The 23,618-nt window shown below is 42.9% G+C and overlaps 1 protein-coding gene across 3 annotated transcripts in view; it reads right to left on the reverse strand.

Moving 5' to 3' along the window:
* Window positions 1–625: 625 nt before the first annotated feature.
* The window catches only part of myo5b (myosin VB), a 47,473-nt gene continuing 24,480 nt past the window's right edge, over window positions 626–23,618 (reverse strand). For 2 of the 3 annotated variants that reach the window (XM_082542857.1, XM_082542858.1), the window contains 27 exons: window positions 22,319–22,441; window positions 21,568–21,651; window positions 21,157–21,291; window positions 20,986–21,083; window positions 19,863–19,949; window positions 19,469–19,580; window positions 18,980–19,191; window positions 18,564–18,720; window positions 17,677–17,916; window positions 16,477–16,713; window positions 15,319–15,412; window positions 14,151–14,281; window positions 13,293–13,412; window positions 12,815–12,949; window positions 12,641–12,706; window positions 12,267–12,524; window positions 11,164–11,258; window positions 8,880–9,078; window positions 8,690–8,783; window positions 8,457–8,600; window positions 7,939–8,090; window positions 7,764–7,853; window positions 7,528–7,678; window positions 4,931–5,225; window positions 3,876–4,050; window positions 3,707–3,787; window positions 626–2,475 (listed from right to left, as the gene is read on the reverse strand). In XM_082542857.1, coding sequence (XP_082398983.1) covers window positions 2,323–2,475; window positions 3,707–3,787; window positions 3,876–4,050; window positions 4,931–5,225; window positions 7,528–7,678; window positions 7,764–7,853; window positions 7,939–8,090; window positions 8,457–8,600; window positions 8,690–8,783; window positions 8,880–9,078; window positions 11,164–11,258; window positions 12,267–12,524; window positions 12,641–12,706; window positions 12,815–12,949; window positions 13,293–13,412; window positions 14,151–14,281; window positions 15,319–15,412; window positions 16,477–16,713; window positions 17,677–17,916; window positions 18,564–18,720; window positions 18,980–19,191; window positions 19,469–19,580; window positions 19,863–19,949; window positions 20,986–21,083; window positions 21,157–21,291; window positions 21,568–21,651; window positions 22,319–22,441 — 3,918 coding nt within the window. In that variant the 3' untranslated portion in view covers window positions 626–2,322. Of the gene's footprint in view, window positions 2,476–3,706; window positions 3,788–3,875; window positions 4,051–4,930; window positions 5,226–7,527; window positions 7,679–7,763; window positions 7,854–7,938; window positions 8,091–8,456; window positions 8,601–8,689; window positions 8,784–8,879; window positions 9,079–9,725; window positions 9,804–11,163; window positions 11,259–12,266; window positions 12,525–12,640; window positions 12,707–12,814; window positions 12,950–13,292; window positions 13,413–14,150; window positions 14,282–15,318; window positions 15,413–16,476; window positions 16,714–17,676; window positions 17,917–18,563; window positions 18,721–18,979; window positions 19,192–19,468; window positions 19,581–19,862; window positions 19,950–20,985; window positions 21,084–21,156; window positions 21,292–21,567; window positions 21,652–22,318; window positions 22,442–23,618 lie in introns of all 3 variants that reach the window. The other variant, XM_082542856.1, reaches the window with a different exon arrangement.

Below are 23,618 nucleotides of genomic sequence, written 5' to 3' on the forward strand. Positions count from 1 at the left end.
AGAATTTTTCTTACTTTAATATTTTCTCTGAAGACAGCACACTGAGAAGTTTCTTTGGCTGCTTTAGACATGAAAGATTAATGAACTGACATCAGGCTGCTTTTGTGTCTCTTGTTTGGGGAAATAATCCAGATTAAATTTGCATTTAATCACCATTTCATTGGATTTTGATTGAAAATTAAAAATAACAGAAATGTCCCTGAAATGTTTGTAATTTGTAAAAGTTCTCTGCACATTAAAAACCTGTCAGACTTTCATTTTTAGTGATGAGCTTATTGCTGTGACTGCAGTATTGAAGTCTGAACTGAAGTTTACACCTAAGCCTACAAAGTGCATTTAGCAGTTTCATATTCTCAAACATTTTGTTTTTAATTTATGCTTCAGCAGTTTCAGACTGGCACTATAAGCAGTGAGACCTCAACAAACACACCTGTAAACATGCTCCAGCTGTGACTTTGGGGCAGAAACAAGGGGCTCTGCTCTCTGAATGATCAGAGCAGCTACAAGTGTGTAAACTTGGTTAAACTCCCATCAGCTTCAGCTAAACTGTGGAAATAACGTTTATATTTTTGCCAGAAATGTTTCAATAAGAAATTTCATTTCATAAACAAAGACGACGCTAACAGAACATCAGCAAGACTTCAATTCCAAAATATATTCTTTGAGTTACAGTGATTGACTCCGTTTCATCCAGACTCAAACATCTGAAACTGAAGAGCTTTACTGCAGAATAAAACCAAACCTTCAGTTACGTGTGAAGTCAGCACAAAAACATCCAGTTTACGGTTTTTGTCTTATGAATGACCTGAATTATTAAACTTGTGCACAGCAGGTTTGCAGTGAAACTCTTCACATGTTAAACTTCATTTTATTACATTTGCACTTCATAAAAAGATGAAGATGAACGGCATCCAACAGAACATCATCAGCGTAGAATGGCACGTGGGTTTGGAGGAAAAGGAAAAATGTGAGGGTGTGATGGTTTGCAGTGTTATCTTGTGCATGTTTAGTATTTTACCTAGTAGTGTTTCCACGTGTGGTGCAAAAGAGAGAAACAGAAGAACAGAAACAGTAAAAAAAAATAACTTCCCACAGAAATAAACGACATTACAGAGAGATGAAGTGGAAGTCCTGCACAGACTCTGAGAGGAGATCAGAAAAAGTGTTGATTTGCGTTTTACAGGCTGCTCTGCACCAGCTGAGTGAACAACAAGGTTTTCCAGAAGCCAGGGGGAGAACAACCTACCTGCTCTTTAGCTCATTAACTGCTATCACACTGCCAGCAGCTGTTATTAAAAACTACACCGTCGCATTTTCATCGCTTCATTTATTCGTCTACATTTGAACATCTTTCTGTTTTTAAATGCAAAAAAAACCAAGATTCACGTCTCTGCACCAGCCAACCTGAATAACCCTGACGTGTCCCAGCAGTTAGTTTCATCTTAAACATTTGCTTTCGTTTGCAGCATTATTTTATCATTTTGTTTTTTTAATTGGCCAAACGATCACAGGAAGACAGATCTGATAACTTCTGATACTTTCTTCTGACACGTTTGGGAACCTCCACAGCTGACTGTGTATTAGGAGCAGCTGAGAGTCACATGATGACACATGACTGGAGGAGCAGGAGCAAATATGAGATTAAATAACTGTTAACAGCTTAGTTTTAGTTTAGTGTAATTTTAGTGTTTAAAGGTGTCGTTATATCAGTACAGAAGCAGATAATCAGCCTTTTAATGCTACTGAATAACTAAATAAATAAATACGACCCACAACCTTCAAGGCTCAAAGGAAGTAAAAAGTCTACAGAAATCAACATGTTACTGCTGACACAGCCAACCAATCTCATGCAATTTTGACTGATTAAGCCTGAACTTTTAAATGCTGAATATTGTCAGTTATTCGGGTCGCTGATGTTTGTCTGCGTTTTAAATCTTCAGAAACCTTCACGCACATCTAAAAAATCTTGTTTTTCTTCTGAGTCTAAATGATCCCTCTGAACCTTCCTCCTGACCTTCTTCATCCTTCTGCAAACCTTTCTGCTCCTTCTGTTAGATTCTGTGTTTCTTTATCTACTCAAACAGCAGCACAGTTTACTGTCAGAGAAGAACAACTGTGATGTGGACTCCACAGACTGGACTTCTGCAGGTTTTTTTTCAGAAACGTGGAGGATTTACTTCAGAGAGACGTGAGGAGATGAACTTGTTCGGCAGAAAGGCAGACGTGCTGCTCTCAGGAAGACATGGAGACAGAAACAATGATCAATAAGAGGTGTCAGGCAGCAGACGCTGCTGGGAAACAGTCAGATTAATTGGCAGGTCATCAGACTCTGACGAGGAAGTCGATGTTAAGCGAGGCAGGAATGTGCAGCATCTCCAGGCTGAGGGCAGACGGCGAGTAAGGGAAGAGGACCGGGAAAGTGTGTTTGGTATCCAAAAGAAGCTGAGGAGGGTCATTCCTCTCCTGAAGGCGATTCTGGACACACAGAGACAGAGAGAAGTCAAACATGAGGCTGACATCACTGGTCCCGTAGAGGCAAAGTATTCATACAAAAAACCTAAAAAGAACAGACATCAGAAACCCGTTTATATTTCATGCTTTTGCTGTGTAATGTTGCACACAGCTGAAATGACTGAATGCAGACAAACAGAAACCTTCTAGTTTCTGGAGGCCGTGGCTCCTGCTTACTTTCCTGCTCCAGGACAGTTTGTGACCTGGATTCATGAACTTTGTTCTACTACTGCCGTGTTACCGGCAGCAGTAGAACCAAGGCAGCTGAAAGCAATTCAGCTGTTTATAGTTGTGCAACCTTTAACCTCCTAAGACCCGAACTCTTTCATGGCATGATTTTTAATTTCTCTTTGTCATTTTGGCTGATTGGGACCTGATGAAAGTAAAAACAAAGAATTACCAGATTTATTTATTTATTTATTTTTACCAGATTTTTGTTTCTGAGAAAAATGAGATAGAACAGTGGCAGTATAATGTCCTCATAAGTGGATATCAGGACCTTGTGGAGCAAGATTTAGTATTTTGGTCTAGACAACCCAAAATGTGCAGTCCACGTATGTGGACCCCCGGTCCTAGGAGGTTAAATTTGCTCTTAACGCCAAACAGTTTCAGTTTATCCGAAGACAGCAACATGGTTTTTCGCAGAATTTACATTATTGGATATGTTTACGCATGTATGTATGTTACGTATGTTTACACTTGCCTCATCAGACCGACCGTGGGCATTTTATAGGATTCGTGTAAGATATCAGATTTTCCTGAAAACTGCTGGGAGCTCCTGGTTTTGTTTAGCAATGCAGGGTTTTCCCAAATATCTACATTGGATGTGGGCAGTACAAAGTTAAAGAGACACTTTGGTGGTGTTTAAAAAAAAAAGGCTCTGTATGAGCACCTCTGCTTTTACTTCTGTTTTCTACCAAAGTGAACTATTTCCAAAGCAGAATAAGAAGCACAGAAGCAAAAATAATTCTGCAGTTCTGTTTTTAAATGACCTGATTGGTTCAGATCTTCAGATTTGGCACCAGCAGCATGAGGTGTTAAATTTTCTAACATCACATCTGTAAACGGATCTGACATTCAGATTCCACCTTTTATGCTTCAAAATTTTACATTTGTTCTTTTCATGTCCCAGAGGAATCCTCCCTCTGGTGTTTGGTAGAGGTATAAGCAGCTAAACCGTCTGTGTGATTCACACCTGAATGTTTCTGATGAAGGACACAGTGACTCGTTCTTCAAACTCGTTCAGAGGCGTGTAGAGGTTCAGGATTTTCACGATCTGCAGGAGACAGCAGGTTAACATCCTGTCATTATCTGATCGGGAGTGTTATCGATCGCCTGCTCGGGTTCAGATGAGCTGAGCGTACCTGCTGCATGGTGAGCGCGGTGCACAGCGCACAGATGGCCTCGGCGTCCTGCGACGTTTTCTTCTTGACCTGCAGCAGCTGTGCAGCCTGAATGATCGGCTCCAGAGTAGCTGCAGCTTTACTCTGATACAAGTTATTTCCTCTGAGCCACTCCTCCAACTGACTGGTGTTGTACCTGTGTACACACACACACACACACACACACACACACACACACACACACAATTCAAAGTGAGGGTTGGGGTTGATGGGAGACCCACAGAGTTCAGGCATACAAGGTTTTGGCGATGTGACGTTAAAGCCAACCTCCATCTCTCTGTGCGATCTTTCTCCTGAATCTGAACACTAACAACAAACCAGCACATTATGTAACAAGTTATGGTCAATGCTCTTCTTCTACCAGTGCTTCTTTGATTTCTTGTTCTTTCTTGTCGCCCCAGAAAAATCCAGATTATTATTGTAATAATTTCACTTCTTAAGTTTTTTAAATTATTATTTTGGACAGAGCGCAACCTAAAACTCAATTTAAGCTTTCATGATATGAATAGAATAGAAAATCATCATAAACTTGATGATGTTCTATTCCAGCCTTTCTATTCAACTGACAGTCATGTTGGATTGAGGTGATGTGTTTTTGTGTACTGCATGAAAAAGCCAAAAAGGGCAGCCTGTAGTGATGGAACAGCTGGCTGAGCTCAGCGAGCTGTGAGTTAACTTGTGACCTGTTTGGGATTATTGTTAGGTTTGTTGATAAAAATGAGTCATTAACCACAGCTGAAGCTATCTGCACCATTCATCTCTAGAACTTGTAACTAACGAGGGAAGAACTTCAAAGACGAACTGAGCTCACTGACGTTTTTCTTTAGTTCATTTAACTTGCAAAGAAATTTTCACTGGATTCTAATTCAATGAAATACCTGCAATATAAAGTATAAAGACAAAATTATAAAATATATATGGTACATAGTTCACAGATTTTAGTAAATTTGTTTTGCATTGTAATGGAGTACAAACTATAAAGTTGAGCTTGTGGGTGTCGGCTGCAGGTTTAGTACCTGAGCTGCATGCCGGTGCTCCAGGAGCAGACGTCCTTGCGCAGCAACAGGTTGTTAAGGGTAACAGCGTTGATGCAGTGGAAGAGCTGCCGGACCGCCTGACCTATGATCTCAGGGTCCAGACCGTGGTCTCGCATGATGTTGTGGAACTGCCCCAGCTGCTTGATCAGGGCCTGCAGGGTGTAGCTGGTGGGGCCGTCGGCGTCCATGTCCATGCTGGACGAACGGTTCCTGTAGCCCATCGGCTTCACGCCTGCCAGGCTGGGGATGCTCTCGCTCTCCAACATGGCCGACACTGGATGGCAAAACAGAAACCAGAAAAGGAGTTCAGACATACAAAGAAGAACGTTTATAGAACAGATGGGAAGGTACAGACCTACACCAGTTACACAGCAACAAAATGATCTAGAAAAACACACAGGATGGTGCTATACAGACTTAGTTCCTCCAACGCTTGTTGTTTTGTTCTCCAGTCACTTTGTGGTTTTGGCTTTTCTCCATTTAGACTCCAGAGTTTTCAGATCTTCAATGAGGTTGCAGCTCCAGGTATGTTGAGGCAGTCTTGAGCAGCACTTTGCTGCCGAAGTTGCTCACTTTGATCTAAACCATGAATCCATGTTTGCTGTTAGCTACTTCAATTCAGTTTTACTTTGCTCACTCCAAGAACATCCAGCTGATTGTGGTTGAATTCCTGCAGCAGCTCAGAGACTCTTTTGCTTTGGTGGAGGGTATGCATTCGCCAAAAAAAAAAAAAAAAACCCTTCAAAACTCATCTTTCTTCAAGCTCTGGACCGTGTCTTAGGTTTAGTCTTCGATTTGACCCTAACTCATCTGTCCACTGATAACCGTCCTGCAGCTCTGAGGGGATTTTTTTTAGCCTGCCTTTACTCTGTTCGACTTAAAGACTTCTGGTAGATAAAAATACCTTTAATAACGATGAAGTTCACACTGACCACAGCTCTGTGGTTGCTGTGGTAACCACTGTGCACAGTCCAATAGCAGAAAGTCACATGATGACTCATATGGGGACGAAATGAGTCAGCTGCTACCTCAGAGTGACGTAGTTTCTGAAAAAAATTCCCCAAGTGTTCAACAGACAAACTCAACGAAAACTCAAACCAACACAAAACAGGAGAAGAGTGGGACTAGAAGATTTCACCATGGGGTTGTTGTGATAACCTGCTTCTTCCTCATGTTATGACACTTGACCAAACACTACAAATGACCGCATTTATCATTTAGTTTAGCATCTAAACAATGCTTCGGTTCCGTTTCGTGCTGCTCTCATTACACAATGATGGTTTTGCTGGACGGTAAACCCCATTTTATTTTTCTGTATAATTGTAACAGGACTTCTTGGGCGGCCCTCAGCTCCTTTGATGATGCGGTTACAGCAGTGAGTTAAAATAAGTAGTTCAGCTCTGAATTGAGAACACAGAAATGTTTCCTTGGACAGAATTCGGTTTGGTTGCACTATCAACCTTTGCATTAATGTTTTGGCTGACAGCAGATGAAACAGCAGCTACTAGTGTGGCTCATATCTAAAATGTCACTGCAACAGAGAGCAATGATCTGTGACAGCCAAACATCTTTGACAGCCACTCACTGACACGCTGCATGTTTTAGAAGACTGAAAGTGATGTCTGCAGATTCGGGTTGTGGTTAAGTCACTGAGTTTTTCATATTTAACAACAGAGATGAGGCTTAATGACACAGCTGTCCTTGTCATCATTTTATCCTGTTGGCTCCAGAAGTCTTTATTTTCACTTCTTTTTCATTTACCACCAGACTTCTGTCCATCTGGTTTAAACACACTAACGGATGGTTTTGTCAGCTGTTTTCAGCACAAACATGTTTGTGTTTCTCATAAAGGGACTCGGGAGGAAAGTACCTCTTTCCCCACAAATGACTCTATACCCACTTCTGTCGGTATGTCAAGCAGCTGACTTTCTCAAGGAACAGAGTTACATCACCTGAACACACAGTCAGCAAAGTCCAGCATGTTTTCATTTTGTCAACGACTCACGCAGAAATTAAAATGCAATTTTCCCTTTTAAACGTGCACAATTTTACAACCCTGGTGAAAGAAAAAAAAAAGGTCAAACAATATATTACTACCTTCCACATCCTTAAAGAAAACAAACGCAGGGTTTTCAGATTAAAGATTAAAATTCTCACAGACAGGTTAAACATCCCAAACATGTAGTAGAAAAATGTGAAATAACTCTTCAAGAATTTTGTAAATGAATCTGCTGCAACAGGAGAAAGGCCATATCTCGAACAGTTTCTAATCTCTTTCTACTGGCTGGATATTTATCCTTCTAGAAATCTGACTGATGAATGCAACTCATATTGTCCAGGACATTTGACCATCCAGCAAGAGAGGAGCTTTGCAAAGTTTTCTATAAGGTCCCGAGCTCTTTATTTTTAACTATGCTGAAATAACACACCAAGCTGAACGAGAGGCACCAATTAGAAAACCACATAAATATTTCTTTAAGCAAAATATAACCAATGCATCATGTGCATTTATGCATCTTGCAATTAAATGCATCAAACCATAAAATTCTCCTTTTTGGTGTTTCAGGCAAACTCACCGATCATGGGTTGAATGATGCCTTCTGCCACTTTGATGAGTTGCTGGTAGATCTGGATGGAGAGATCGCTCAACACCTGTCTGTACTCAGCCAGGTCAAAGTTCTTCAGACAGTGCTCGTTCTGTTTGGACGTGTTCTGTGTCATAAATGCCTGATGAAGAAGATGTCAGGATGTGAGAGTGGTTAATCGCTGCTTCTGTCTGCTCATTCATTACAGATATCGATCAGGTCCTCACCTCCTCACCGCTGTATTGCTTCAGACAGTGAAGCAGTCGGCTGGTGTTGGCCAACCAGAAGGATGTCATCTCAAAGTCATCGTTGTTCTTCTGCAGAATGAATAAAAGGACTTTCAAAATAAAAGAACCTGTGTGTGGAATCAGACAGGTGGGCTGTGTGTGCAGTAGCACCAACCTTGAGGACCTTCTTGATTGCGTTGATGGTGGAGGTAAGCAGAGACTCCACCTTCTGGTCATCATTGATGTAGTCAGCGTGGCGGATGCACATGAAGAGGATGTAAGCTGGCAGACAGGGCACCGTACCAGACACGTTGTTGGGGCGGATGTCTGAAATCACATGCAATGGGTGAAACAACTCTGGTTTTATTAACCTGAGGACATGCATCCTGCTGTTCGTCTTGTCATCACATATTTTCAACTTCACCTCCAGCTCAACTTTAGTGACAGTAAAGCCGTCACTGTGAGGGACGTTGGGGAGCTACAGAAACAACTACCAAATGCCCGATTTAATAAATATTTAAGTTAGAATATTTGTTCAGAGCTTCCGTTCTAACTTCTGAAAGCTGTGGGAGAAATCTTATCCAGCATGCGGTTTGAACAAACGCAGTCTGAGGTGGATGGGAATACCTCACCCACAATATGAAACCTCATGTAAGATAGAAAAACCACATGAAGCTGGGGCGATGTTCTTACCATTGATCAGGGTCTTGACCAGCAGCGCCTCGTTCTCCTTGTTGTACTCCAGCATCCCCTCAAAGTCCTTCTCCTTCCTCTGGACGGTCACCTGGCGTATCAGCTCAGGTTTGGACCTGCTGCTCTGAGCTGCTGCTTGAGCAGCTGAAAAACAGACACATGGACACACACACACACTTAGCCTCTGACCATCAGGTGCAGCTCTACAGAGCAGCTTCCTGTTCTCCTGTTACCTTCCAGCTCCTGGACCTTCTTCATGTAGATCTTGAGCTGCTTCTTCAGCTTCCTCTCGTTCTTCTCCAGCTTCTCCACCAGCTCTTTGAGATCCTGCAGGAAGACACAGAGCAGCGTCAGAAAACGGAAAACAGAAAACAGGAATCAGGAAGGGAGTCCGGCAGCAGCGGCTGCTGCAGTATTGCTCACCAGGTTGTCATTGGTGAGCCGCGTGATCTCCTGCTGGATGCTGTACTCCACCTGAGCCTCTGGAGACAGAGACATCATGTAGCTGAGCTTTTCCTGCTTATCCTCGATGTCACCCTTCAGCAGCTCGATCTGAGTGTGAAGGGCCTCCAGCTCGTCTTTGTGCTGCCTGGACTGAGTCTGCAGCTGAGCCTCCAGCAGCCTGGCAGGACCGGGAGGACCAGAGTGTTACTGACAGACACCGAAAACAACAAAACAAACAAAAAAACAAACAAAAACACAGCAAAACACCGCACAGACAGATCAGTGGTGATACAGCCAATGTGTGAAACATCCTCTGAGGGCTAAGACACATTTTCATTAACCTTCCCATGAAGTAACATCACACTGAAGGTTCATGATGAAGGTTTACTTTGTTTGTTTTATTTTAGAAGTAATAATTTTATGATTTTTGCTCTAAAAGTTGCTGAGTCAGCACTGACACGTGAATGTGTGACTCACTGAGTTAATACTGATGTTTGTGTATTTTAAATTAATGGTGTCCTCTTCTTCAGGCTGCATAAATATTAAACTGCATATGATTCATCAGCAACTCTCAAACATATAAAGAGAATATTGAGGATAATCGTCGCCTTAAGCTGAACCATCACAGCTGCTTTCTGGGCTCATAAACAAACTTCAAATCCAGATTGAGTTCACATGGCGGATTTTACTTAGGAGCTGAGAGCATCCTCATATTTCACACACTGGGTGTAGAAGCGGCCCTTCACGAACAGACTGAGGTCCAGAACATTACAGAGATGATTTTTTTGAAATGAAAGGAAGCAGAGGAAATGAGCAAACAGAAACCTGGCCACTTGTTTGAGGCCCTGGTAAGCCAAGCCCAGCTCTCCATCTTCATTCAGGTAACACCAGTCCTGATGGTTACTGGTGTCCAGCAGCAGCAGGCAGAGGACACAGAGAAGCAGATAAAAGCAGCATGTGAGGAGCAACGCAGCGAACAGAGAGGAGGGAGAGCAGCAGAAAGGTTAGTCGCTACATAAACAAGAGAAAAACCACAACTTCAGCTGCTGCCACTAAAACACTGTTAGAGCTACACTCGTTATTTGTGATGATCACAGCCCTGTGTTTTGGTGGATCCTATGAAAAAGGAACGGCACAAAGGTGTTTTATTTTAACCCAAATCACAATCACTTCTGTGGGACTGATTTTGGGGTTTTTTTGCACTTTGAAAATGTAACACGTGCACACGAGGAGATATCAGACCAAAGACTGAAATCAAAAATGGGGAAATTCATTTCTAGAAACACAACTGAACAGATTTGATGTGACTAAGCGAGATGAAGTGCAGTGAGACGGTGCTGGTTCAGGAGTGTCTATGATGTCTTCTGAAGCTACATTTCTCCTATATTGGCTTCCCCTCATTGGCTCCCTGTTTAATCCAAAACTCAATATTGCTCACATACAAGGTTTTAAATAATCAGGCCCCATCTTATCTTAATGACCTTGTAGTACCATTAGAGCACCTCGCTCTCACACTGCAGGCTTACTTGTTGTTGCTAGAGTATTTAACAGTTTTCCTCTTCAATGGAACCAACTTCCATAGAAGAGCTCAGATCAGCAGTGATCATGCTCGACATGAAGTCAGATCAGTTTTGTTTTCTCGGAGTTTGTGAAATTTCAAGTTGTCAGAACAACCGTCCTTCTAGAGACAGCAGGGGAGCTGGATGTGGCCCAGATGTGCAGAAGGAGCCGGATTTAAACCAGCTGTTGGTTATTTTGTTTGTTGTCTTCTTTTGTTTGTTTCTGTTTTGTGGTTTTGTTTCTGTGTTCAGAGGTAAGGAGCTACCCGCTGATCGTTATGTAGGTTTGGGAAAAGCCTCAAAGTCTTGTGAGACTCTCAAACTGGACATTAAAAATGAGTAGAGACTGAAAATGTGTGAAGGAAACAGAAATGTGATCTGTTGAAGCTTCAGCGCAGCTGACAGAAGTGAATGACACGAAGTCTGCGACAGACAGTCCTCGTGTCCGGCAATCTGTCGCTCTGAAATCTGATTTAAAGTCTCAGAAAGTTTCAATTAGCAGGATCATTCATTAGAGAAGAAAAGAAGGATTTTTTAATCAAATACTTGAGAACAGCCAGAGCAAAGTACAAAGAGTGCATTCAAAGCCTTTTGTGTCAACAACTAAAGAGGAGATCAGCTGACGTGACCTGTATGGAGGATCTCTTCTGCCCAAATACCTCACTGTGGTAAAGCTGGCTGGTTTCGGTTCTTTAGTCACTTACTTTTTGGACTCACACAGTCCATGGTAAGCTTTGAGCGCCTCCTCTTTGTCCACAGGCTCTTTGCTGTTGTTCACCACAGGAGTAGAATCAGTTTCCTGCTCAGACACAGAAAGAGCATGTCACGTCACCAAACAACAGCTCACTGACCTCATTTTAATATCACTCTAACACACAGACAGTTGACACATGAACACGATAAATTCATATACATCCTCAGCCCTCTGACTCATCCACTGCACTGCAGACTGCGTTTATCTGAAAGCAGTGGCAGCAGGTGAAAGACTTCATCAAGAAAAATGTCTAAAGCAGAATCCAGCCCGTTGCTGCAGCCTCGTGGGAAGTGTTCTCTCACATTTTCAATCACTGAGCCAACTGTTACTGAGCCTAATTATCAGTAATATTATAACATAACCTCTCTTCATAAATAAAAGTCTTAAAATCCCCCCTTTGAGCTGAAACTCCATTTTCTGTTGGAATCGGGCTGGACAGCGCTTCCCATCGAACCTTGAGGCCGCAAAGCCTGTTTATACTCATGTCTGTATGTGGAAGTAGGTCGAACAGTGGCAGTGAGTACACCGCTGTGCAATATGAGTTAAATATCAAATGATTCAATATTGCATCACTTTGCAGTGACCTCATTACTTTTGAACAAGGAGGAAATAAGCAGATTTCCACCTCTGTGAAGCTGAAAATCCTCTTCTATTACTACCTAAGGGCAAACCACAAGGTTTGTCTTTGTTGTAATAGTAATAATAAAGATAATGATAGTTTCCTTTAAAAGAACCTTCTGTCACAAAAATCGTATTCTTTGACAAGAGATGACCGTGTATGAGAGCTGTAATCACAAACAGAAACACCACAGAAAGAAATTGTCTTGGCTGCCTTTTAAAATGCTTAAACTGACCTCGCAGCCAAAGCTTATTTCACTTTTCTAGACATGCAGACACGCTGCCAACACAAAGCTGAGCTTCTACACTGATAATGTGTTTTACCAGAGAGAACACGTGAAGCTTTGCTCCACCTATAGTGTGTGGGGTAGCATGATGAATAACAAATACAAATCTGGCCTCCTCATAAGGATTAGAACTTTGTTAATGCGATACCGTTGTGTTCAGGCTCAGGATATTCTCGTTCTTCTCCTGCAGCTGGGCCGCGCTCACAATCTGCGTCCTGAGGATGAGGACTTCCTCCTTGCGAGCATCCAACTCCTCATTGGCTGATTTAAGCTGGCTCAGCAGCAGGTTGTAGCTGTCCTGTAGCTCATTGGATGAGCTGTTCTGTGAGGCTCGCTCAGCGACCGTCTTCCTCAGCTCATTCAAGTCGTTCTTCAGTTTCTTGTTCTCTGATTCCAGCTCTTGCCTCTGCAGAGACAAAAAGTTCACCGTTTAAGTTTTAGATGTTGATTTGTTACACACTAGCTTCATCTGAAAGGACAGAGAAGAAGTCCTGATGCCATGAAATGGTTTCAGTTTTGTACCTTGAGATTATTGTAGGCCAGATCAGCCATCTCCTGCTCAGAAGTGGAGGGCCTTGACTGAGAGCCCTAAAATGAAGGAAGCACAAAGAAAAATATCAGAACCTGATTCATTTCCTGCAGATAAAAACTCAGAGGAAACAGCCGAGCCCCTCTGATAAATCCTTGCTCAGTCACCTTTCGCTTGGCCAGCTCCTCCATCTTCTCCACTGTGAGCTGCAGTTTCTTCCTCTCCTGCTCCAGCTCTCGGACTCTCTTCTGCAGCTTCATGAATAGACTAATATCCATAGCGGCCTTGTCTATCCCCATCTCCTGCAGACCAGCATGATCAGGGCTAGCATTTAACACACATCTCTGAACACTGAATCATCCAATTGTACTCTTCATGAAGTGACTCAGATTTAAAACCAATGTTTTTCTTTCATTCAGATCACATCAGCTTAAAAGAATAACTGGATATCCTGCAGCAACACGTTTGAACAAACTTGCATGCACTTCTGGAGAATCTATAATCACACTTCACCCACATCATTACTGATTTAAATCCTGTTAGTTAAACGTCACTGTGTTGAACGCCCTCTATTTTTCCTTCTCTGGCTCTTTACTTGTGTGATCTGATGCCTGCTCTGTGCAGACAAAGTACAAACTGACTCACGTCCACCAGCTGAATGGAGTCCTCGGTGTCTCCAATCTCTGAGGTGGAGACAGACGGGTAATTAGAGTCCGACTCCAGGCTGCTCTGATTGGACGGATTCCTCGTGTGGCCAGGCTGGAACTGCAGGATGACAGGAGGAAGAAAGTCACCACAGATGTACTAAAGTCGCTGATATAAAAGGGGAAAATATAGACTGAAGGTCTAGGAAGAAAAACTAGAATAAACCATAAACTTTTAGAAAACTTCAGAAGTTCTCAGATATAAAAATTCTGAGAACATCTGAGTTCAGATGCTGTGACGATTGTGTCGTAGAGCTGTAGGTTTTTAAGTCTGTTTCAACTCTAACCTTTCCCGATGCCTTCATCCTTCTGGTACTAACAGTTTTCTTACTGATAAGATCAGACTGCAAAGGACACCTTGATTCGTTTATCCACTACATCTGTGCAGGGATCAACCTTACAGTGTTCTCATTGCAATTTAACACTTTTACTTAACAAAATATTTTTTCTTTTCATAATGGTGTTATTAGAGTGTTCTCATGAAGCCTTTAGGTCCCAGGATATTTTTCTGAATGAAACAAAAACTGAATATGATCAGTTAGATCTCCACAGATGTGAGCACCGAACTGAACAACATCCAGCTCTCTGCTTCAAACACACTCGGAAGAACTGTGAAATATCAGCCTTTTTTTGTTTGAAAGAAAGAAAAAGATATTTTCACTTCTCCTAATTCAGAACTCTAAACCAGAGAATGACTAAAGGACTGCACCATGACCTGGAGTTCATTGTTGCCCTCCAAATATAAACGTCAGTGTGTGAGTGTGTTTGTGATGACGTCTCTCTGAGGTCAGGAGGTCACCTTGTTGAGCGACATCTCCTCCTTCAGGTTGTCATATCTCTGCTCCAGCCTGGAGAACTCTTTGAGGAGGTTCTGGTAGCGCTCCCTCTCCTTATCCAGCTCCGACTGCAGAGACACACTGCTCACTTCCTCTGAAACACACACACATCCATCAATGAACGGCAGCTTTCAGTGAGTAAAGCTGTAAACTCTTCACAGCCTGCTTCACTTCAAAAGAAGCTAAAAAAAAGTTCCCAAACATGAAGGTGCTAAATTCACGTCGATGATAAAGCTCTGAACTGTAACTGAATGTTCTAATTGTGCTTGCTTTAAGTTCTATAAATGCTCCATAAGAAGATGCACTTAAACACTTTCCATTTAAAACCAGGAAGGAAAAGTCCATCACCAGGACACAGCAGGTCCATCACGAGAACACGCTGAGCTGTAGAGCTTCCTGTGGTTTCAGCAGTAATCGCTCCACTTGGATAAAAACAAACAAAACTAAATAACTAAGTAAATAAATTTGATGCGTCTCCAGTCTGGTTTGTTTTTCCTGCACTGCTCGCTGCCACCAGGCTGAAAGAACTCATTTAGTGAAAGTACGAATGGAAATAAACTGTGAAGACTGTTTGATTGAAGTGTGTGTGTGTGTGTGTGTGTGTGTCCGTCCGTGTGTGTGTGTGTGTAATTATACATCTTTGTGAGGACCAAAAATTTGACTGTTACTATACTTGTCGTGTCGGACATTTTTGAGACTCAAAATGTGGTTTTAGTCTCAGGGTTACAGTTAAGTTTAGGCTAACCATAACCTGGGTTAGTCATTCATTTTTTGATGGTTAGGGAAAGAATTTTTGTCAATTAGATGTCCTCACTAAGACTTACAAGGCAAGTTGTGTGTGTGTGTGTTATAGTCATCTTTTAGTCTCTGAAACTTTTCGATTTTATTCTGCTTCCAGTCAGACTTTCTGACTGAATTCACCTTCGTTCCTACTTCCTGTTTCCATTGGCCACTGAGAAGCAAGCCTGCAGGAAGGCATCAATAAATCATTGTTCTCAGCTTAAAGACAGTCACAGAGGAAAAGTGACTCACTCGGTCTGACTCGTGTTTCCTGTCGCAGACAGAGAGACTCTTGTGTGAGTGTGTCGCTTGCACACATCTTAATCCAGGTGTGTTTTCCAGGTAACCTACCTTCTGTGCTCTTTGAGTGCTGCAGGATGCGTCGGTTCATTTCCTCCTTCTCGCTCTTCAGCAGGGAGTTTTCTCTCTCCAGCTCATCCACCCTCTGAAACACACACACACACACACACACACACACACACACACACACACGTCGCTGTGTGCCGGTTTTACAACAGTAACACTGAATCAGTTTAAACACCTCTGATGAGTCAAAGCTGGAACAGCGAGCACACTGAAATCCCACCGAGGAAACTTTTCTGCAGTGAATACTTTTACTTTTAATACTCGAAGTAATATTTTCTGATCATATTCATATAATTTGACTTTCACTGCAGGACATTTTCTTGATGAGAGTATTTTTACTGTGCAGTATGAGCACTTTTACTGCAGCAAAGCCTCTGAATTCAAAATCCTGCTCCTCACATACAAGGTCTTAAATAATCAGGCCCCATCTTATCTTAATGACCTTGTAGTACCATATCACCCTATTAGAGCACTTCGCTCTCGCTCTGCAGGCCTACTTGTTGTTCCTAGAGTATTTAAAAGTAGAATGGGAGGCAGAGCCTTCAGTTTTCAGGCCCCTCTTCTGTGGAACCAGCTTCCAGTTTGGATTCGGGAGACAGACACTATCTCTACTTTTAAGATTAGGCTTAAAACTTTCCTTTTTGCTAAAGCATATAGTTAGGGCTGGACCAGGTGACCCTGAATCCTCCATTAGTTATGCTGCAATAGACGTAGGCTGCCGGGGGATTCCCATGATGCATTGAGTTTTTCCTTTCCAGTCACCTTTCTCACTCACTACGTGTTAATAGACCTCTCTGCATTGAATCATATCTGTTATTAATCTCTGTCTCTCTTCCACAGCATGTCTTTATCCTGTCTTCCTTCTCTCACCCCAACCGGTCGCAGCAGATGGCCCCGCCCCTCCCTGAGCCTGGTTCTGCCGGAGGTTTCTTCCTGTTAAAAGGGAGTTTTTCCTTCCCACTGTTGCCAAAGTGCTTGCTCATAGGGGGTCATATGATTGTTGGGTTTTCTCTGTATCTATGAAGCGCCTTGAGGCGACTTTTGTTGTGATTTCGCGCTATATAAATAAAACTGAATTGAATTGAATTGAAAATAGCCTGACAGGACGTGTGCTGTGTCTGTCGGTCTGTCTCCCTCGCCCACCTGTGTGAGGTCCATCTTCTCGTTGATATGCTCCTCCTCCATCTTGTTCCTCAGGGCATGCGCCTCCTCCAGCTCCTTCCTCAAGTGCTCCAGCTCTTCCTCCAGCGACCTCACCTGGCCTCCGTCCTCCTGCTCACTGCGCAGCAGCTCCAGCTGCTTCTGCAGCTTGTTCACTTCTGAGCCCAGCGAGGTGTTTACCGTCTGTAGCTGCTCGTTCTGAGTGCGGAGCTCTTTGGACTGAAGCAGGTGAAGCAGCAGTGAGGTTATCATGTACATCACAGCCTTTGTTACAAAGTAATGTGCACTGGTCCAATACTTCATCATAACTCATATTTATTGTTGCTAATCAACGACTTAGACCTGGATCGTTATATCCTATTCATCAACATGTTCGCTGCACACAGGAGCTCACACGTGATGATTATTAAAGGATTATAGTAGAAAAAGAAAAATAATTGTATTTAACAGACTTTTCTCCTGTGTGCTGATTTTAGATTAAATTATTTAATAAGCTCTTTACCCAAAATAACTTCACTGGAATCATGTGAATCTACTTCTGCTCATCTTTTTGCATAGTTTTAAAACATGATTCAGAGCATCTGACATTAGTCCGCATGACTGTTCATAGACAAAAAAAATAAAAGTAAAAAGCATTTTAAAGCAGTATCACTGCACAGGAGAGGACATGAGTGGAAACATTATGTTCGAGTTGTTTGGAGAAACGCTGTCTGTGTGTAGTCACGTAAACATAACGTCACAGATCGACTCTGATCTATAGGTTTAATTAAACAGGTGCAGTTTGTGAACTTGCACCTACACTTGCTTGTCACTAGGGGGAGATGTGGTGTACTCTGATATACTGTCCACTGAAGACACTTAACAGATCTTAGAGGAAGCTGGTGTTGGGTGGGACAGTTCAAAGTCTTATAAAAACACACTTTTGTATCATCAATACACATTTCTGTTTATCTACCATCTCTTCACTCCGACGACCTAAACTAAAATGACCTTTATGCACCCCATGTTCACATTATTACAGAAGCAGCGTGGACACCAACTCCTGAAGCTGCTGCTCAGCTAAACCTTTAGAAGACTGAATATTATCAAATAGGACGACCTCCATTTTAATACAACTCGGCATGTTTTATTGTGTGTAATTAACAGACTAGCTTCAGAATAAAAACACGCTTGGTGGCGTACCTGGTCGTCCATTTTCCTCTGCAGCTGAACGATCTTGTTCTCCATGCCCGTGTTGAGCTTCTTCAGGTGCTCGGCAGAGCGAGCTTCGATCTTCAGCTGCTTCAGCTGCCGTTTGGCGTGCATGCGTCTGAAGGCGCACTGGATGGTGATGGCGGCGTTGCGTGCTCGTCTAAACTGCTTCCTCTGCATCCAGCCGCGTACATTCTTCTGGATGATCATCGCCTTGTGATGCAGCAGGAACTGTAGAAGCAGATGTAGGAGATGGTTGGAGGACTAACAGCACGCACAGACACACAAATCCATTCACTCAGAGCGTCCGCCTGACCACATTCTTAGTTAGCGTATTGTCTGTCTTGTCTTAATGTTGGTTTAAAATGGAGCACTGTAACAAAAAATAATTTCCCCCAGGGATCAATAAAGTATTCTGATTCTGATTCTGATTCCTCCTTTAACTTTGTTTCCAGTTTAATGAGACATCAAAAACTGAGCCGCTTCTTCCCAAAGAATCGGCTTTAAGACTCGAAGTTCATACAGAGTAAAGAACGGGACAGAAAGTCCAACGATTACATAACAAACACAGAAATTTATGAACACATGTCCCAGCTCCATTCAGGGGTTTCCTGTAAAGAGGAACTTCTCTTTCATCCACAGCTGCTTCATGAGGCACTTAAAAGCTGCATGTTTAACACTTAACATCCATGTTTGTAAGAGCAGATTTTCATATTTCTGCTCACGGCTTCATGAAAACTTCAGTAAAGTTAGACTCAGTGTTTAATGAAGCTGTTTTTATTTTATGCAGATTTCTGTCTCTGTGCTTGTTTATTTGCTTTTTTTTTTAACACTGCAGTTTTGTCGCTGCTAACACCGAGCAGTGATGGCGGCTGTACCTCTTGGTAAATCCTGCGGGTGAACATCCCTTTGGCGTACGCCTGGATGGTGACCACTGCGCGTCTCACTCTCAGAAACTCGCGTCTCTCTCTCACCATGCGGCACTGCTTCTGACAGATGATGGCCGCTCGTGTCTGACGCAGGAAGTCAGCGTACCTGCAGGACGAACATTCATTAACATCACTACATGATTCGCTGCAATGTGACCTTAAACATGGCGGCGGTGAAGTTTCAATTTCTGATTGGCTGACACAAAGAACTTGAAAATAAAGAAGCATGGATTAATTTGATCTTTACACAGTAAATTAAAACAGTTTAATTCTGGATGATCATTAATTATATCGGCTGATTGAAGTTTAGCTCATTTTCTAGCCTCTTCACTGAATCACTCACAGAGTTCCTGGTGTGGGCTCACCTGCGGGCCATGTATCCTCGGCCGTATCTCTGCAGAGTGACGGCCATCTTGCGGATCTTGCGGTATCGGATCCTCTGCAACCAGCCTCGAACCGTCTTCTGGATCTTGATGCAGGCCGAGCGGAACCTGTCAGTCCGGAGCTTCTCCAAGTACGCAACCTGACCCGCTCGGAAGAAGATCTTTGTCTTTCCAAACTGGAACATGTCAGGCTCCTGAAAGACGGATTTAAACGAGGGTGAGGCCGATTAAAGTAATTACCAAATAAATAAATGTGTGAGACATGTGGAAGCACACACGAAAGAATCCCTCTACATGAAATGCAGACAAGTTTAATGACATTTTCGTTAAAGTTGACCTAAAAATTTGGTGTGCAAAATGTGAATAAAAGCTTTACAAACAACAAATTATCAAGCGTTGAAACAGAAAGTTTATGTTATATTTAAACTTACAGGCTCATTTTTATTTAGGTAGAAGTAATGTGTTTCCCACCTTGATCAGCGTCTCCAGCAGGTTTTTACACACCAGCTTCTTGTCTGCTGTCGTCATGTCTGATTTCTTCATCAGGACTCGATACCTGTTGAAGAAATCTGGGTACGTCCACCTGGAGGAGCGACACACGACACATGCGGGCATCAGTTCTGTGAACTGTGATTTCACTTCACGTCGTGTTGGTTAAACTGTCAAAAACAAGAGTTCTGTTTCTCGTTCGCATGACTGGTTATTAGATTTCAGATCATTATGGCGGCACAGACTTCTCCTCAGGCCTCGAGGAAATGGAGCAGACAGACAAGCAGAGAGCTGCTGGATTTTCCTACCGCTCTGACCATGAAACTTAAACCAGGTGAGGGGTCACATGATTGAATGACAGCTGAGCTGGACTCACCTGGACGGATACCCGGCCGCGCTGATCCGGATCGTCTCCAGGACTCCACAGGCTCTGAGTTGCTGCACCGCTCGCCGCGAGTCAAACCTGCAAAACAAGAAACGCGTCAACCCCCCCAAAACAGAACGATTTTAAGTCCCGCAGCCCAAACTCTTCCTCTCACCTCATCCTCTTCATCGGGACGGCAGCAGAGTCAGCTCACAGCAGACTGAGTGAGTTGGTCAGCTGAGAGCCGAGTGGGAGTCAGACATGTGACTGAGGCGCTTTATTTAATTTCCCCGCGCTGACACAGAGCGGTTTGTGCTGAGCAGCATCAGCAGACACAAACACGATGACAGCTGACAACTGAACTTAGCTGAAAATGTTCACAGAAATGTGATTGTTTTCAGAAAAATAATAATAACACGGCTGTTTGTAGTCGGTCTGAATCCTAAAAATGAATCCTGTCATTACTCAAATATAAACCAACATCGGCACAGTGCACAGAAGAACCTATTTTAAGATTAAGTGGAGAGGATTAACAGACTGCTACTACTTCTTCATCATCTACTATTACTACTACTTCTAGTAACAATAATAAGAATCTTTTGATGTAAACTATGCAGCATTAAGTTTGCGAATTAATTTGAACTGATGGACATCTTTTAAGTAAATTTGCATGTTTATTGTGAGGCACACGTGTTGTTCCTGGTGTGTTTGTGACTTGTAGGAAAACGTGCTTTAGGGGGAATCCCTTTGGTGTAAACATTCTGCGGCGCTGCTCGCTGTGACGGCCGTTAGTGAAACATTTATTTTTGAAGTGAGCTGTTGTGGAAGAATGCGGCTCGCTGCGTTTGGAGAGAGAGGAGCGGTTTGGCTACTGGTTTGGTTCAGGCTGTTTTTTGGGTTTGTTTTTTTTTTTGCTTGAATAAATAAGAATTTAGTTGGAAGTGGATCCTGTTTGAGCAGGTCGATGTTCTCACGCCCATGCAGAACCTGTTCGTCATGACCTCTGTGATATCAGACCTGCTCGTCCTGTTGGGCTGCGCCACAATGAACTCGTCAGCATTTTGAACTGACTCAGCGTGTACAACCTCAGATCACTTCCTTTGATTCAAATAGAAAACGAGACGAGCTGACTCACGAGAAGGCCTCTTTGAAGTCGTTGGGTTTGATGCAGCGCACGTAGTGAGGAGTCGTAGCATTCAGGGTGTCCATGAGCAGATGCAGAGACGTCCGGAACTAAAAACACAGAAATGTGTGAGAACAGCAGCAGGAAGCACCACAATGCTCCTGAAAGTCCTGCAGAGCTCACCTGATGCCCCACCGTCTTCCTGTGCTCTTTGTTCGGAGCTTTGGGAACCGTCTTCAGCGCTCGGACATTCACTCTGGCAGACTTTGCAGGGGTCACGTCGTCTTTGTCACTAAACAGGTCGGCGACAAGCTGAAACTGAGGGGAAGAAAAAAAAAGAAAAAGAAAAGGAGGTCAAAGAAATGTGACATGCATAATCTTAAGATTCAGGTTCACCAGTTCATCAGAAACAAGCAAATTGAATTCCTGCTACACTAACAAACCCAGATAAAGGTCAAATAAACCAGCAGGAAGGACAAAATGATCATTTGTCATCACAAATTACAAAAATGTGCAAAATGTGCAGCTTAAACAGATGACGCGGAGCTGGAGTCTCTGATCTCACAGGAAGAAAGTCCTGGTTCTGGTTCGTACCTGGCTGGCCTTCAGGATGTTGATCTGCTCCTCGTAGACGGTGTCTCTGTTCTTTTCCAGGAAGCCATCACACTGATACTCCACCTGCAGAGAGGGCAAGCTGAGCGTCAACCATCAGATGAAGATAAGCAGATGGACTCAGACTGTAAACTCACAAACAAACGCAAAACGCATATCTAGATATTTCATAGTGATCATGATCAAGGCTTTATTTAGTCATTCTAAGCTTGACTGTAAGTGTGAAAGGAGACCTGCCCAGGGTGTATGCTGTCATGTATTTTAAAATACACCCTATTAGCCAAAAGGACCTTAATACGATTTCTCCAATTCTAGATCTGTCCAAGTGATGTAAATATGAAACTTTTCAATGTTTTTATAATGTGATAAACAGCTGGACCACAGCCTGAGGAGACTGTTTAAGGAATCCGCGTTCCTGTGAAGTGAAACCCTGAGGACATGAGAAGGACTCTTTTTAATACCCTCTGCAGGGGGTGAATGTCCTCGGCTTTAATCTGTCAGTGGAGACAACTCTGCCTTCAGATGATCACTTTCATTCATTTCCGCCCCCAGACTCTGGAAACTTTAAAGCTGACCTATTCTGCTTATTTTCAGCTCTGTTTTTCACTCTCGCTGACATCCTGTGAAGTTCTGTAAAACCAGTAAAAAGATCGGGTTTCCTCTGAGAGTACAGTGTTTGGATACTCAAACTCTGAACCTCATCAAACAGCTGGTGGAGGAGTCCTTGGCTCACCTTATCAGCGAAGTGTATGATAATGAAGGAGATGTTGGACATGCGAGGTTTCTGGAAGTGAGCGCTGCTGGAGTGCTTATTGTAGAGCTTCTGGGCCCAGTTCTGATCCGTCCCCTTTGGCACCTGAAACACAAACAGATTACACAACAGCTCATGGAGGAGATCTATTCAGGCTACCTGAGCGCTGAATTACACATTTACTTCCTCCTCCAGTGCTGTCCCACATTATCATCATAACTTCAAAGACAGAGAGAGGATGAATAAATCATCAGCTCTGATCTGAGAGATTTACACCAGATAAACACACAGATAAGCACCAGAGAGGTGCAAGAAAGTGCAGCACTCAGCAGAGTTTCCGACACTCAGTCTAAACACGGCAGCAGCTCGGGAAAACTGGAGCAGACATGAACCCCATTTCATCACAGCCCTAAGAGTTAGGGCCCGAGGATCATCAAACTCTAAATATTACAGGAAAGTTCTCCATCTTACATTTTCCACACAACCCATTAAAAAGGACAAAGTGTTTGCAAGCGCTCAAAAAAATAAGGCAAGAATAAGATTATAAGCAGATGTCTCACGTCTGTGGAAAAACGTTGTTTTTATGAGTGATGAGCTCAAACTTTCAATCTAAACAAAGCATATTTGATACATGAAACTAAGTTTCCGATTCCAGGACACGAAAATGAAGCCAGCATTGACGCCAAAAACCGCACATCCTCCAGTGTCCACTGGAGGCTCCAAAAGTGAACAGAAATCAACAGTTTTGATCGCTACGACTTATTTTTTAATAATAATAATAATAATAATAATAATAATAGATTGCATTTATATAACTTTTTTTCGAGACACTCAAAGCGCTTTACAATGCCACTATTCATTTACTCTCACATTCACACACTGGTGGAGGCAAACCACAGTTGTAGCCACAGCTGCCCTGGGGCAGACTGACAGAAGCGAGGCTGCCATTTCACACCATTGGCCCCTCTGGCCATCACCAGTAGCTGGTAGGTGAAGTGTCTTGCCCAAGGACACAACGACCGAGACTGTCCGAGCCGGGGCTCGAACCGGCAACCTTCAGATTACAAGGCGAACTGCCAACTCTTGAGTCACGATCGCCCTTTTTCTCCTTCATAACAACTTTACAGGGAAATGGATGGGTGGAAATGGTTGGTTCATTTATAACTCACCTGTTTAAAGTTTGCACTATTAAACGCTGTCTGTAGTCGTTAGCTGTCTGTTATTCTTCACCTCAGCTAAATAGTCTCTGAACTGGACCTCTGGATTGTTTTTGTGCTGTTGG

The sequence above is a fragment of the Aulonocara stuartgranti genome (assembly GCF_965226115.1).
Source record: "Aulonocara stuartgranti genome assembly, chromosome: 7".
In the NCBI taxonomy this organism is placed as follows: domain Eukaryota; kingdom Metazoa; phylum Chordata; class Actinopteri; order Cichliformes; family Cichlidae; genus Aulonocara; species Aulonocara stuartgranti.